This window comes from Panthera tigris, chromosome A2 (assembly GCF_018350195.1).
Source record: "Panthera tigris isolate Pti1 chromosome A2, P.tigris_Pti1_mat1.1, whole genome shotgun sequence".
Taxonomy (NCBI): domain Eukaryota; kingdom Metazoa; phylum Chordata; class Mammalia; order Carnivora; family Felidae; genus Panthera; species Panthera tigris.
In genome coordinates this window covers 25104321-25120436 of record NC_056661.1, presented here as the reverse complement: position 1 = coordinate 25120436, position 16116 = coordinate 25104321, and the positions used below count along the sequence as shown (strand labels likewise).

Genomic DNA, 16116 nt, shown 5'->3' with positions numbered 1-16116 from the left:
TGGCACATAGCAGGTGCTCAAAACCATTAACATTTGTCTCTGATATCATCAAGAGTAAGCAGTAACAGTTACTAGTAAATTTTAAAAGGTTTCCTGGAGGAACAACATTTATTCCTTTCTTTGCAAATTGAAATGAGGTCACTATTCATTTACCATTACCATGATCCCCAGAGCTGAGAGTCACTTGAATGGCTTGTACTGTCTCAGGGCTTCACTCCCTGTGGGACTTAGATTCCTGTAGACACGAGATTGGTCAGTGACATGGTACATATTAGAATCACCCCTGTGAGTCGGATGGCTGCTACTGTGTCAAGCATTATGCCATTGCCTGACTACATCACATCCTCCTAATGGAACTTTGGAGCTTAGGTGATGTGCTACCCCAGGGTAGGACCCAGGTTGGATTTGAACTTGGGCGTTTTCTACTCCAAAGCCCCTCTCTCTCTTTCCACTCCACTGCTAAAGGTTGCTTCACAGGTTTTCCTTTAACCAAGATTATGAGAACAGAAGGGGTCTGTTTTGAAAGAAATGGTGTGGCCACTTGCATTGCCGAGGCCTGAACAGTAAGACCAATACCTTAATCCTTCCACAGGTATCCCCATCCCCTGGATGGGGACTGTACCAGATTAGTGTCACTTCAACTGGATGCTCCCCATCTTTCAACAACACCCCTCCCCCACCAAAAGGGAGAGGGCATCTGTCTGTACAGTGCTGCCTGCAGAAGAGTTGAGTGTCTTTCCCCGTGACCCCACTTACAGGTTTGTCTTTAGGAAATAACCAGATATGTGTGCCAACATTTATTATGTGTGGGTTTTCATTAGCAAGCATTACTTATCCCAGATACTGAGAAATGAGAAGCACACCAAATACTGGTCTGACTGATTCTAAGAAGAGGGCACATTCATACAAGTGGCTTTTAACAATCATATTGCAGAAGAGTATTTCATGACAAAGGGAAAGACTCACAGTAGGTTAAGCGAAAATAAAGGACACAAATTAACAGTGGTTATCACTAGGTGGTGTGCTTGTGTGTGGGTTTTATCTTATTCTTTAAACCTGTCAGTATTTTCTACATTTAAAAATTTATTTATTTATTTATTTATTTATTTATTTATTTATTTTCAATACTCTGTAAACATGCTTTTTTGACTGTGCCAGCCAGGCTGTCCCTCTGCATTGTTTTACAATGAGTGGTGTTACATCATCAGAGGGTTTTTTTTTTTTAATATTTATTTCTTTTTGACAGAGAGAGAAAGAGAGTGAGACAGAGCACGAGCAGGGGAGGGGCAGAGAGAGAGGGAAACAGAATCAAAAGCAGGCTCCAGGCTCTGAGCTGTCAGCACAGAGCCTGATGAGGGGCTTGGACCCATGAACCATAAGATCATGACCTGAGCCGAAGTCGGATACTCAACCGACTGAGTCACCCAGGAGCCCCTCATCAGAGGGTTTTGAATGTAAGGTTGCACACAATAGTCAATGCCCCGTGGTACTGAGTGGGCACCAGGAGGACGGGGGAGTGGTCTCAAATGTGTCATCCTTGCCCTTGTCCTTGGTGATGCCTTCACATGTGGTCACTTTCCTCAGCTGTGCTACCTGGCACCTCACCTTGGCCCTTTTCCTGCCATTGCTTGTTAGTTGGGATCAGTGACACCGCATCATCTGCCCTTTCTGCAGGCCATGTGGGGGCCTCCTGCAGACACCCGGCTTTCCCAGTTGATGAGTTAGTAAGGTGACTGCCCTGGCCCCATTTCATCCTGTCTTGGAGAGTTGGAGGAGATGGGGCTGAATTCAAGAACAGGCCCTCCTGAACTGTTTCAAGGAGAAAAACCAGCTCATCATCAATGTCTTCTGGCCTGTCTGCCAGTTTCAAAACTTGGTGGATAGAAACCCACATTTCTTGCCATCCCTCCCCCACCCCACCCCCACACCAAAGGACTCCATTTGGGTGTATCATCTTTTCCTCCAAAGAGTCCTAACATGAGTCTAGGAACCAATTCCTTTCCCCTGCCCCCTCCATGGGGCCGAGTATGGTGTGGGTGGGAGGGGATGGCATGCTGAATATAAGCCCTTGTAGGATTAAGTTGATTTGTGTGTGTGTGTGTGTGTGTGTGTGTGTGTGTGTGTGTGTGTGTTTAAGTAGCTTCATGCCCAGAGCAGAGCCCCCGCACAGGGCTTGAATTCACAACCCTGAGATCAAGACCTGAGTTGAGATCAAGAGTCAGACGCTTAACCAACTGAGCCACGCAGGCACCCCTAAATTGATTTCTTTTAGCCTACATATCCTACTTACAGATCTGTTCTGACTTCTGGAGACCCTGAATAATAAAACAGGAAGTCAAGGAGTTTACCTTTAGCAATAATAATAACAATGCACATTGCCTTTGCTGTGTACAGGAGACTTTCCCATGAGAAAGTCACATTCAGCAGCAATGGGAGCATTTCTCAGCAGCCGAGGGACTTCATCACTTATGCCTGCACCTTTCAACAGTTAAGGTCTGGTGTCTCACCCTGGCCATCAAGGCCTCTCTAGTCTCATTCTTCCCGGACCTCACAGACGTGTGCCCTGTGCTCTCCCACCTCTGGGCTTCTGCATCTCTGGTTCTGCCCTCCCCGGCTGGTTTCCCTGCCTGGTCAAGGGTCAGCTGAGGCCCACTTCCCGCAGGAAGTCTTTCTATGCCTGAATCGGGGCCAGCTCTTCCTCAGGTGTGTCTCTTCCCGCATCCTGCTCCCCATCTGCCTGGTGAGGGTCTGGCTGTTCCTGCATCACCTGCAAACTCCATGGGGTCAGGGACTCTGTCCTGTTGAGATTCACTACTGTTCCCCAGAGACCAGCACAGTGTGTAGCATGTAGCAGATACTCAAATCATTGTTAAGTGGAATCTAATGGAAATAAAACTTTTATTTCTGATAAGGCTGCCTGAGTAGAGCCCCACGTGTTGGCTTGTGCATCTGAAGTTCCTGCTGGGTTAATGGGGGAGTGGAAGCCGTTTATTATTACTTTATAAACAGGCTGGTTGTAGTAGGGATCTTCTTCAGTGTGGAAGGGGTAAAGGAGAGAATAACAAAAGAGGTTTGGGGGAATAGGTTGAGGACTAGGAGTCTGGATATAGGTTTTGCCCTTGGAAATGGAGTACTGCATAGGCTACCTGTTCTTTGAACAAGGAACAGGTGGGTAATGAGGCACTGGGTTTGGGGTCGAAGAGTCCCTTTAAAGTTGTAGTGGAATGAAGTTGCAGCTGTTGAAATGAAAGTTAGTTTGCTCAAGATGCTTAGTTTCTGGCCCCAAAGGCAGGCTGTCGGCCAGGAAGAGGCCACCCAGCACTAGGAGGCTGAGTGCCTGCAACAATACACAGGGGCTTCAGTGAAGAGTCTCAGCTTTGCTGGAGCAGTTCTGAACACCTCCCATGGGGCCTGGGGGCCTGGGCTGTGAGGCTGGCTTCCCAGAGGCTGCTGTCAGGACAGGTGCCTCCCAGCGAGCCTTCACCAGCCCCCTCTTCCTGTGAATGAGGGGGTGGTGGTTAGAGACCGAAGGGGTCCACTCAGAGGCTGTTCTTGTCATTTAACGGAAGGTCAGTCTGGCAAGAGCCATAATTATTGGGCTGACCCTCTTTTCTCTGACCTGGGGGCTGGCTTCACTTTTTCAGTTTCTTCATCTGAGAAGTGGGCCCACACAACTCTTACACCTCACGAGGCTGTTGTGAATGTTAAAATAGATCAAGCACTTAAAAGGCACACCTGGATTATGAGAGCAACTAATGAATTTTCGATTTTTATCACGATGGTTTACTTTTATAAGAGCCATACAGTGTATGGCATTTTTTTTTTCACGAGAGAGAGAAAGAGAGAGAGAACAAGTAGGGGAGAGGGGCAGAGGGAGAGAGAGCGAACCCGCCTTAAGCAAGCTCCACGCTCAGCTTGGAACTGGACACAGGGCTCCATCCCAAGACCCTGGGATCACAGACCTGAGATGAAATGAAGAACTGGACACTCAACCAAATGAGCCACCCAGGCATCCCTGTAGGGCAGTCTTTGTATCTCTCCCCGCCCCCCCGCCCCCAATTTATTTTGAGAAAGAGACAGAGACAGAGAGCGAGAGAACGAGCATGCGCGGGGAGGGGGCGGGGGCGGAGGCGGAGGGGCTGTCCGCACAGCCAGCGGAGCTCGAACTCACAAACCGTGAGATCATGACCTCAGCCCAAACCAAGAAGCTGGCGCTTAACCAGCTGCGACACCTAGGCGCCCCCATTCTTTATATTTCTGATTGTATGGGATCCTGAGCGCCGCAGGCGGTTATCTACTGAATGAATGAATGCAGAAAATAGTTTTAGTTGGATTCCCACGTCTATTTCCGCACGGTGACCCAGGCCACTGCAGGCTGCTGCTCTTTCTGGCTCAGCACCCGCCCACAAACCCCGCGATTCCTGAGGGCTTGGTGGCGCGGGGATTCGCGCAGCTCTGGCTCGTCCTCATTCTGACCCTCACAGTCCAGGAAAGGGAGGCTTGGACAAGACCCGACGCGCCCCAGGTCAGCCTAGCAGCGGGGTGGGGGCTCCACGCACAGGCTCCGGCCCTCGCCGTCAGGGCAGCCCCCTAAGTCGCCACAGTCCCCTGCTGCTCCGATACTTAACCCCGTGAGCCTACCCTGGGCTGGCCGCAGCGCCTTCACCGCAAGAGCTGGGGCCGGGAGGCACACCCCTTCCCCGACGCTGTAAATTCTCTCCGCCAGGGTCTGGATTAGGTGGCGGGGGGGGGAATGCCTCAGGGCCCAGATCCCTCCCCAGTCTTCTCAGGGACCCCGGCGGGGCTAGCGGAGGGGGAGTGCCGAGCAGCAGCCAGGCGTGACTGCGTCCGGGTCCCGCGCCACCCGGCTCCGGCGCCAGAGGGGGTCCCCCGCCCGCCTCCCGCCCACGTGGCCGGCCCGGGCTCCCCGCCCCCGGCCCCGCCCCGCCCGGGGGAGCGGCCCCCGCAGCAGCCGCCACCGCCGCGGTCGCCGCGGTGCGCTCTCCCGCTCCTCTGGGCCGAGCCAGCGCTGAGCACCGAGGTGAGTGAGGGCGGCTGGCCGCGAACCCCGCCCCTCCGCTAGACCCTCCCTGGCTGGACACCCCTGCTAGGCGCCCGGGAGCGGGCACTTTCCGGGGCTGGCTCCTCCCCTGCCTTAACCCACAACCCCGAGCTGGACCCCCACCCCCCACCTCCGGGTCGCCCCCACCCGTCCCGGTGCCCGAAGCGGACTCGGCGCGCTGTCCGGTCCCGGCGCACTCGGAGCGCACTCGGGTGCCTGGGCGCGGCGCAGGTAGGCAGCGCCACCGCCACTCCGGACCGGCGGCCGCTCGCGCCGGAGACCCTGACTTTGGTGCTGGGAGCTCTTAGGCGAACGTTCCCAGAGCCACTTCCGGGGAGGGAGGCGCCACCTGTCCTTTTCCTTGGTATCTTCCCCAGCCTTGGTGGGTCGCCCACAGGTCAGCGTCGCGTCGGGCGCTGCTGGTAGTGGCTCGCGGGGCTGCCGGTCACTTCGCCGCGAGGAACGCGGCTCTGGACGCGCAGGGCGGCGGCCGCGGTTCCGGGACCGCCCGGCCCGTGTGCTGGCGGCTGCATCTTTTAAATAGCGCGGCCAGAGGACCGTGAGGTAGAGGCGAGGGAGGCGGACCCCAAGGGGTTAGGGTGAATCTCGGTGCCTCATAGCCAGAGGCCGGTGAGCATTTTCTGAGTGTGGAAGTTGGCCGAGCCCGGTGGAACTGGATGCCTTTGGGCTTTGCCACGGGGTAGAGCTGCGCTTTGCACTGTCAGCCTCAACATGGGCTTGAACAGTGCTGAAACAGAGCGACTTGTTCCTAGAGGACTCTTTCCCCCTTTAATGCGTGAACCCGGCTTGCTTCCAGCCCTGGGCAAAGATGTGAGAACTGCCAAACGGTAGTTGTCCTGGATGCACCCGCAGAGACTTATTTTACAGCATTTCAGGCACAACACAAGGTATAACTGTGTTTTTTCTTGGTTGGGGTGTGGAAGCAGAAAGCTTTTCTGTGTCTCTGTCTTAGCTGTATAGTCTCAGGCAAGTTACTTCACCCACCTGTGCCTTAGTTTTCTCATCTGTAAAATGAGGATAATAGTACAAATGCTAAAGTGTTGTGTGAGGTGAAAGTTCTTAGAATTGTGCCTTGTATCCAGGTAAGCTCTACTCGCTTTAGTTGTTTTGGGCTGCAAAATCCTTGGGCTTTGCAGTAATGTTTCCTATGGTTAAGCAGCCTTTTACAAAACGTGTCTCAGAATACGAGATTAGAGATGACCTTTGTCAAGGACACTGCTGAGAAATGGGGTCTCAGACCTTCTCTGGAAGCTCTAGAGTGTGACTGGATATTTGCCTCACTGAGGGGGAGTGAATAAGGTTCCATGGGAATTCCTTCAGTTCTCAGGCCCCCTGATAGGCTGATACTGTCTCATCTCTGTGAGTGTGGGAGTGTAGTTAGGGGCCCAAAGACCTGCTCTTGTCCCCTCCCCTCCACTCACTAACCTCTAGCAGATTGTCCCTCCAGTGGAGCCTGCACCAGTTTAGCATCTTTTGGTGGTAGTAACCACAGATGGGAGTCCTGAGCCTGGGGCTCCAGGAATCTTCTGACACGTACATGAGATGCTTGGAGCACAGGTGTGTATTTTTCCAGAGAGTTCTCTCTTCATCATTTTCTGCAAAAAGCCTGCACCCCACAAAAGGGGATCCTGAATTGCTGGTGGGGAGATTCTTACCTCTTGTACAGGAGCAGGCCCAAGTTCTTACGGTGTCAAGATGTCAACATTACCTGTGTCTCCTAGAGGTAGAAGTGTACACGTGTTCCTTCGTGCCCTTACTCAGGGCACACCTTCCAGTGGAAAATTCAAGTCTGCCTTGACTTGAGAAAATCTGATAAAGAAGTCAATTGGGGAAAGGAGAAGGCAAGCTGAGGGAGCAGAGATTGTTGGCCTGTCGTGGGGCTGTTAGGATGGGATGCAGTTCATAAAATTTGATTTCAAGTTGTCAGGAGACTCCTCAGGGCCTTTGCACATGCTCTTCCTGTTGCGGAGCACACTCTTCTACCACTCTTCTCATGTCCGGCAGTATCTTGTCCTTTAGCTTGGATGTCTTCTCTATAGAGGTGGTTTCCTTGACCACTCTGTTCAAAGCAGCCCCTCCCCCATCAGTATTTATCACATTATCCCATTGTATTTTATTCATGGAGCGTACCTGAAATGTTCATAGTCGTGTATCTATTTATGGGTTTATTGTCTGCCTCCACACAGGAGAATGCAGACTCCAAGAGCGTAGAGGTATTGCCCTCTTTACCACTGAACTCTGGCCCCTGACACACAGTAGATGCTTTATAAATGTTCCTTAGTGACAGAATGAATGAGCATCCCCTGAGTGAAGTGAGGTGAGTAAGAGCTTTTTTTTGTTTTGTTTTTCTTAAGTAGGCTGTACGCCCAACATGGGCCTCGAACTCACAACACAGAGATCAAGAGTCACACGCTCTTCTGACCAAGCCAGCCAGGTTTAATTAACTAAAAAAATTAATCCTTGGATGCATTATCTTAATGGTGTGTACAAATATTGTCTGATTCATATCACTTTGCACAGGTTGAAACTTGAGTGACAATGAAACGCTTGTATATATGATTCTAATTAATGCACATTCCTGCGTGGGAGATCGCCGGTGTGGTGGGTGGAGTGGGGTCTTCTGTGGAGAGGTTTGGAGATAAGCTTTGCCTTCTCCTTCACTGTAGTGAAAACTGTTCATTCAGTTATGAAAATGGGTACACGTTTTTGTAAAAAAAAGATCGAAGATTATAGTTATTTGGAATCCTATCTGCACATGTGCCTTATCCCCTTAGCTCAGCTCATTCACTCCATTTATTCAAGAACCATTTATGGAGGGAGGGCTTGGAGACTGGCCACAGAGCAGTCAAGACTGGCAGTGTTCCTCCATTATGGTGTTACATCCCGTGGGCAGAGATGGACAGTCGACAACTAGGTCTATAATATGATATCAGGGAGTGTGGTCAGTGTAATAAACAAGATGAAGCTGGATGGGATCCACTCACCCAGAGTGAGTGGGGTGGAGGCAGCATTGGTTTAGGTCAGGGATGGTTTCTCTGAGGAAGCAATTCAAACAGAAACCTAGATGAATGTGGGGTGTGGCTATCTGGGGGAAGACAGTTCTATGCGTGTGGACCCCAAGGTTGTGGTTGAATTCCTGGCTTGGCCAGTCAGCTCTTGAGCCCTGGACATGGTCTGTCTCACTGGGGAAGGGGGGAGGGGAAATGAGACATTGTGGGCAGAACCTCCATCACCTCCTCCCCAGATCCTAGCAGGTGGCTGGAGTAAGATCTCAACACTGTGTGCTCTCATGGTTGACCAGAAGGCTTGTGCCTTCCTTTCCAGAGGTACCTGGAGTAATGGTGTTTCCTGAAACTGCCACCTGGGCGACGAGTATAAGCCTTGGGGGGCACTGCTAGAAGTACAAACCTACACGTAGTAAGACTTGCTTCATTTCACCTGCCCTCGCCATGGACTGCCTCCTCTTTTGTGCCATTTGGTTACAAACATCTCATCACCTACAGGGAACCATCTAGAAGGAAAGTAGTTACTTAGCAAAGCTTTGATGGAAAAAAACAAAGTGATGAAAATGTATAGGATCATAGACCAGGAGATGTATGCTTCCCATTCTCCCCATTGAGTGGTTGATTGGTTGGTCATTTGATGTTATTTAACAAAGCATAAAGGAGGTATGACAAGGAGGGTTCTTGGAAAAAGTGATATCTAAGAAAAGAAAGGGATGGCTACAAGTCACTTCTGTTGGGGAGTGGCGGGGGGTGGGGGATGGAAGGAAGAGGGAAGAGCATGTGCAAAGGTCCAGATAAAGAGGTACCAGCTCTCAGATGATGCCAGATCCTCATTGGTTATGGCAGCGTGTGTGCACATATGTTGGAGTATTCTGTGGAAAAGGAACTGACGTACCAGTGCTCAGTAAATGCCAGTTGATGTGAAAGGCCGTGCCTTGTGCTATTGGGCTCTACACTGACATCCTCATGTATTATCTAAAACTGTCCTGTGGCACATGCCCTCTTAGTATCCCCATCTTCCTGACCAAGAAAGCAAGGTGGGAAGTGGAATAACTTGCCAACTGTGTCTTTCTGGAACTCTGTTCAGTTGTATCAGGGAAGGTGGAGATGAGGGGGATCTTCCCAGAAGATTGATTCAGTGATGTCAAGAGAGAGAGATGCTTTTAAATATCACTGACAGGCCTTGCTTTGGTGCACAGCGCTGTGGAATGTCAGCTCTGGGATCGCAAAGGCTGCTCCCGGCCAACCGCCCAGTCTCTGGCATGGTGAGGATTTGTTGGGGTGTTAAGTGGATCCCCAGGGTCTCTGGTGGCCACGGAGCAATGAGACTGGAGGAGGCCATTGCCTTATTTCCCCAGGAGTCTCCTGACTTTTCTAAAGTGGACCCACAAGTCAGGACAGAGCTGGACATGGGGCCCAAGTCAAAGCTGAGTGCTCCAGAAAGAGAGGCTGGGGTCCTTGGCCGGAGCTGAAAGACAAAGGAGGCAGTTTGGTGCCTTGTGTGGCTCAGCTAGCTAAAGATCAAATTAGTTATTTAACAGTCCAACTTAGTTCTTTGTCCAATCTGCCACCTCTACTTCCACACAGCATGTGATAACTTTATAGGTTGGGGTTTGCTGCTCCTGCTGATAGAACCCCAAGCCCTGAATTCATCTTCAATTCTGAGCTTACTATTTTCCTGGAAGCTGGGGTGGTGATGCAGGGCAGTGGGTGACTTGAAGGCAAATTGACATGTCCGGAGGTGGTGGAGGTGATGGTCGGGGTCCTGTGTTCCAGTCTCAGCTCCAGCATTGCATTAGTAGCAAAGTGACCTCAGGCAAGGTGCCTAACCTCTGCAAACCTTGGTTTCCTCCTCTGTGAATGGGGACAGTGGTTGGCTGTACCTTATGGGTTTGCTGTGGGGATTAAGTGAGAAGATATGTGCAGGGAGCATATTCCTATCACAGCCTCTGTGCAGGAAAGGCTGGCTGTGGTCATTATCTGGTGACCTAAAATGGACACACATCACTCCGTCACTACTTTGTGCTCTGAAAGGTTTGCTCAAACACACAGAGAGTTCTTCATTCAGATTTGGGGACCTCACCAGGGACAGGTGCTATCCTTTCTGGAGACAATTATATTAGGAGCCAAATCCGGATAGTGGAGTTGAGGGTAAATTTATTGTGAGACAGAGGTCAGGTGTGAAATGCCATGAGATGCCCTGCCCCCCGAGCGCACCCTCCCCTCCTGTGGTCTCTCCCAGGCCTCCCCCTACAGTGGTGGCTTCCATGTACCCATGACCCTCAGAACCTGGCTGCTTCAATGGACTGTTCTGGTGTATCGTCATCACACCCCACCCCAGGTCACCTGCTAGACCCTCCAATGGAGCTGAACCCAACAGCCCCCCAAATACCCTAGAGGCTTTTCAACATTAACAGCTTTGCATCCACTGTTCCTACTACTGGGAGTGCTCTTTCACTCTTATCCACGTTCAGAATCTCCCACACTGCCCAGCTCCAATGGCCTTTTCCCTCTTTCCTTCCCCTTTGACTAGAAAAAGAAATGCTCTTTTGTACAAGAAAGGCTGGTTATATTCTTTACATATACAAATGCAAACAAATCAGAAATTGTAGAGTAAAAAATTAAATTGTGCCTCCCCCATCCCTGGCTTGCTTCCAGAGAGAACATTTATGGTCAGCTGACTGTATATTTTTCTTGTTTTGATGTACAGGTGTGTGTACCTGTGCATATCTTTAAAAACCAACATAATGGGCTCATTTTATATGTATTGTTCTCCAATGAGATTTACCTCATTTGACCACATGTCCAAGAGCACTTTCTCTGTTCATATGCATTTCCTCTCTTTTCACACCCCCCCCACCAAGAGAGGAGAGTACAAGTTTGTATGGACATATGTTTTCAGTTCTCTTGGGTATATACCTCCAGTGGGATTGCGGGTCATATGGTAACTCTATGTTTACATTTTGGAGGACTGCCAAACTGTTTTCCAAAATGGCAGCACCATTTTGCAATCCCACTAGCAGTGTTTGAGGGTTCTGGTTACTCCACATCCTCATCAACACTTGTTACTGTCCATCTTTTTTTATTACTGCCATCCTAGTACATATAAAGTGATATCTCATTGTGGTTTTGATTTTCATTTCCCTATAGCTAGTAGTGTTGAATTTTTTTTTAATTATTTTTTTTTTTTTTGAGAGAGAGCATGTGAGCAGTGGAGAGGCAGAGAGAGAGGGGGACAGAGGATCTGAAGCGGGCTCCGCACTGACAGCAGAGAGCCCAACGTGGGGCTCGAACTCGTAAACTGTGAGATCATGACCTGAGCTGAAGTCAGTCGCTCAACCAACTGACCACCCAAGTACTCCGAACATCTTTTTTTTTAATTTTTTTAGAGCAGTTTTAGTTTAGTTTTGTTTTCTTAATAATAAAATTGAAAGGAAAGTACAGAGATTTCCTTTCTACTTCCTGTTCCCACACATCCGTAGCCTCTACCATTTATGAACATCACTCGCCAGAATGGTACTTTTGGTACCAAGAATGAACCTACATTGACACATCATGGTCATCTAAGGCCGATAGTTTATCTAAGTGTTCACTCGTGGTGCTGTACTTTCAGTGGGTTTGGACCAATGTATAAAGATAATTATAAACACAATGATAATATCATACAGAGTATTTTCACTGCCCCAAGAATCCTCTCTGCTCTGCCTATTCATCTCTACCCTCCTGCCCCCTACAACCACTGAGCTTTTTATTGTCTCCACAGTTTCCCCTTTTTTAAAATGTCATATAATGGGATCAGACAGAATGTAGCAATTGGCTTCTTTCACTTAGTAACATGCATTTGAAGTTTCTCCCTGTCTTTTCATGGCTTGATAGCTCATTTGTTTTTAGTGCTGCTTAGTATTTCATCATCCGGATGTACCAAGTCTATCCATTCACCTACTGAAGAACATTTTGGTTGCTTCTCAGTTTGGGCAGTTATGAATAAAGCTGCTTTAAATATTCATGTGCAGGTTTTTGTGTAGACATAAGTTTTCAACCCCTTAGGGTAAATACTGGATTGTATGGTAAGAGTATATTTAGTTTTGTAAGAAACCCTCCAGACTGTCTTCCAAAGTGGCTGTACCATTTTGCATCCCCACCAACAATGAATGAAAGAGTTTCTGTTACTTTACATCCTTTGTCCGTTTGGTATGGTCAGTGTTTTGGATTTGGGCCTTTCTAATAGGTGTGGGGTGGTATCCTCATTGTTTTAATTTGCATTTCCCTGATGACATATGATGTGGAGGAGCATCTTTTCATATGTTTACTTGTCATCTGTATGTCTTCTTTGGTGAGGTGGCTATTATGGTCTTTGGCTCATTTTCAGTTCAGATTGTTTGTTTTCTTATTGTTGAAGTTTAAGAGCTCTTTGCATGTTTTGGATAACAGTCCTTTATCAAATATATATTTCACAAATATTTTTTCCTAGTCTGTGGTGTGTCTTCTAATTCTCCTGGGATTATCTGTTGCAGAGCAGAAATTTTAAATTTTAGTGAAGTCCAGCTTATCAATTATTTCTTTCATGGATTGTGTTTTTGGCATTATAGCTGAAAAAGCATCACCATAGCCAAGGTCATCTAGGTTTTATCCAATGTTATCTTCTAGGAGTTTTATAGTTTTGCATTTTATATTTAGGTCTCTGATCCATTTTGAGTTAATTTTTGCAAAGGGCATAAGGTCTGTGTTTAGATTCATTGTTTTGCATGTGGATATCCACTTATTCCAGCACCATTTGTTGAAAAGATTATCTTTGCTCCATTGTTTTGCCTTTGCTCCTTTGTCAGAGATGAGCTGACTATATTTATGGGCTCTCTATTTTTTTCCATTGGTCTATTTGTCTATTATTTTGCTAATAGCACACTGTCTTGATTATTGTAGCTTTGTAATAAGTGTTGAAGTTAGGAAACTGCAGTCTTCTAACTTTGTTCTTCTTTAACATTGTGTTGGTTGAATATCTTTTCACTTTGGAGAAGTGTCTTTCCAGATCTTTTGCCAGTTTTTAAAACTTCGTTTGTCTTTTTATTATTGATTTGTAAGGGTTCTTTATATATTCTAAATTCGGTCCCTTATCAGATATATGATTTTTAAATATTTTCTCCTATTCTGTGGATTGTCTTTTTATTTTCTTGGTTGTGTTCCTTGAAGCCTAGGATTTTAAGTGTGATGAAGTCCAATTTATCTATTTTTATTGTGTTGCTTATGCTTTTGGTGTAAATGTTTCTCTTTTTTTTAAAATTTTTTTTAACGTTTATTTATTTTTGAGACAGAAAGAGATAGAGCATGAATGGGGGAGGGTCAGAGAGAGAGGGAGACACAGAATCTGAAACAGGCTCCAGGCTCTGAGCTGTCAGCACAGAGCCCGACACAGGGCTCGAACCCACGAACTGCGAGATCGTGACCTGAGCTGAAGTCGGACGCTTAGCCGACTGAGCCACCCAGGCACCCCTAAATGTTTCTTAAGTATAACACCAAAAAGCATAAAGCATGAAGATTTATGCTGAAATTTTCTCCTAAGAGTTTTATAGTTTTTAGTCCTTAGGTTTAGGCCTTTGATCCAGTTTGGGTTAATTTTTATATGTGGTATGAAGTAGAGGTACAGCCTCACTGTTTTGCATGTGGAGATCCTGTTGTCCCAGAGCCATTTGTTGAAAGGGCAGCCTTGTTGAAAATCAATTAGCCATCAATGTAAGTGTTTGTTTCTGCCTTCTTAATTCTGTTGCATTGACCTGTATGTAAATCTTTATGCCAGTACCACTGTCTTAGTTACTGCAGCTTTGTAGTAACTTTTGAGATCAAGAAGTATGAGTCTTCTCGCTTTGTCCTTTGTCATGATTGTTTTGGCTATTCTGGGTCCTCATATGAATTTTAGGACCAGCTTGTCAATTTTTGCAAAAAAGGCAGCTGAGATTTAATAGGGAGTCATTTGAATCAGAATGTCAGTGTGGAGTTTTGCTAGTTTATCCATATTAAGTTCAGATCCTGATGCATCACTCGCTTGTTGATGGGTTGACACTCAGGGTCCCATCCTTGAAGCTGCAAAGACAAAAACCCAGGGACACAGCGTCTCTTTTTCTTATTGAGGTAAGTGACAAGTACAGGGTAGTGTCCAATCCAAGGCTGGAGACCTTGGATAAAACATTTAAGCCTTGAATGTGTGAAATGGGAGTAGATCTGGCACTGACCAAGCATATGGCAGACTCAGCTTCCTTGTATCTGAGGGCATGATGGAGATCCATAGAGATCCTCCTTTATTGCCCTGCCTCCATGCTTGACAAGTGTGGTGAGAACTGGGGACGCCCACAGCCCCAGAGGCACCAGGGAATGGTGGAGGGTATTAGAGTGAGGCCATATTTTAGCTTCTTTTATTTGGCGGGCAAAGAGGTAGGATTTCATTGAAGGAAAAGGTTCTGCTGCTAAAGCAATTTTGCCTCCTCTCCCCAAACTGGCATCATGCTTTGAAGAATGGAATAAAAATAAGAAGGGAATACTATCACTTATTAGAAGATTAGTTTACACCTCTACCTGCACTTATGCATTCCAGATGTCATGCTTTGGCACAAGTCCACAATTGTATTCTTACAGAAGAAGAAAGAAAAAGTGAAGCACCGACGTGTGTGTCACTAGGAGTCTGGTTTTCTAGACTGCAGGAACAACCCGGGGCACTACAATGGGCAATGCAAACCCACGGTGCACCGCAGCGGGGGCTAGGGGCTCCGTTTGAGACAAAATGGTGCTAATGTGTGTGAGAGGTTGGAGTTGTTTATCACAGCAATTTTAAAAAGTATTAATTTGGGCAGAGTTTTTGTTTGTTTCTGGAGGGGAAAAAGTTATATCCAATAGAAAGTATTTTGAGATCTTCAGATGCCAAGCTCCTTTGGGTTTAGCAGGTTCCCTTTACCCAACCTGTTAGAACAGGCAGTTCATAGGGATTTCATTCGCATTCGTTACTGAGGGGTGTGTGTGCACGCCTGTGCACATGGAAAGTTAGGGGAAAAACACAATGATATAACCCAACCCCCAAACAAGGAAGCATGTGTCAGAGCTGAAGTTCCAGTCTCAGAAGATGCAGCCTAGGCGACCTTGAGTAACCTCTTTCTGTGACACATCTCCCAAGGGGGTGGGGGGAACTGTTTCTCTCCAGCAGGGCTTTAATTTTACAAAAGTCCTGTGCACTCAAGTGGTTTTCTTAACAGGTCACTCACATTTTGTACGTTCTGGGCTGGGCAGGGCCTCACTAGTCCTTGGCCAGCCTTGTGAGTCAGAGAATATTTAAATGACTGCCGAGGTCTTCGAGGAGAGAGAGCTGGCAAGTGAATCTAGGGAGGTGGAGTGACTCTTAAACAGCACTGCAGTGAATGAGTGGCAGAACCGATACCAGGGTCAGCAACCCTGTTTTATTACACTAGTAAAGAAAGTTGTATTATCTTTTCAAGTGAGATAATAATTATGATGCTACCAAATTCTATGGAGCACTTATTATATGGTGGAGTCTGGGCTTTCACACTTGTGTTTGACTGTGACACATTGTAAGAGATAAATCTAGGCTATAACCTGGGGTGTGTGTGTGTGTGTGTGTGTGTGTGTGTGTGCGCGCACATGCATGCACACTAATGCATGCACATGCATATCTGAAACAAAAGTTTGGTGAGACAAGACTTACCTTATGTATGTTTAGTGTCCTCTGATAACTCTTTCCTACACTAGTGAATTTGTGCTTTAAAATTTTTTTTTAAGTTTATTTATTTATTTTGAGAGAGAAAGTGAGCACAAGGAAGGAGGGGAAGAGGGAGAGGGAGAGAGAGAGAATCTCAAGCAGGCTTCACACGGTCAGTGTGGAGCCTGATGCAGGGCTTGAACTCATGAACCATGAGGTCATGACCTGAGCTGAAGTCAAGAGCTGGATGCTTAACTGACTGAGCCATCCAGGCGCCCCTATGCTTTTTTTTTTAAATGATGGCTAAGAGACCACTAGATTTATTTCATAAA

General features: G+C 47.4%; 2 protein-coding genes across 5 annotated transcripts in view; one reads left to right on the top strand and one right to left on the bottom strand.

The window, feature by feature from the left end:
* The first annotated feature begins 4980 nt into the window (after positions 1-4980).
* Positions 4981-16116, top strand: part of ARHGEF3 (Rho guanine nucleotide exchange factor 3) — a 304554-nt gene continuing 293418 nt past the window's right edge. For 3 of the 4 annotated variants that reach the window (XR_006214854.1, XM_042979196.1, XM_042979193.1), the window contains exon 1: positions 7327-7400. Coding sequence is in view for 2 of the 4 variants with exons in the window: in XM_042979196.1 (XP_042835130.1) it covers positions 7354-7400 (47 nt within the window). In the remaining 2 variants the exon portion in view is untranslated. Of the gene's footprint in view, positions 5042-7326; positions 7401-16116 lie in introns of those variants that run through there. The other variant, XM_042979195.1, reaches the window with a different exon arrangement.
* SPATA12 (spermatogenesis associated 12) lies at positions 8926-9499 on the bottom strand. Its single transcript, XM_042979200.1, is given in 4 exon segments — positions 8926-9177; positions 9179-9225; positions 9228-9382; positions 9384-9499. Coding segments are annotated over 4 exon segments (570 nt in total).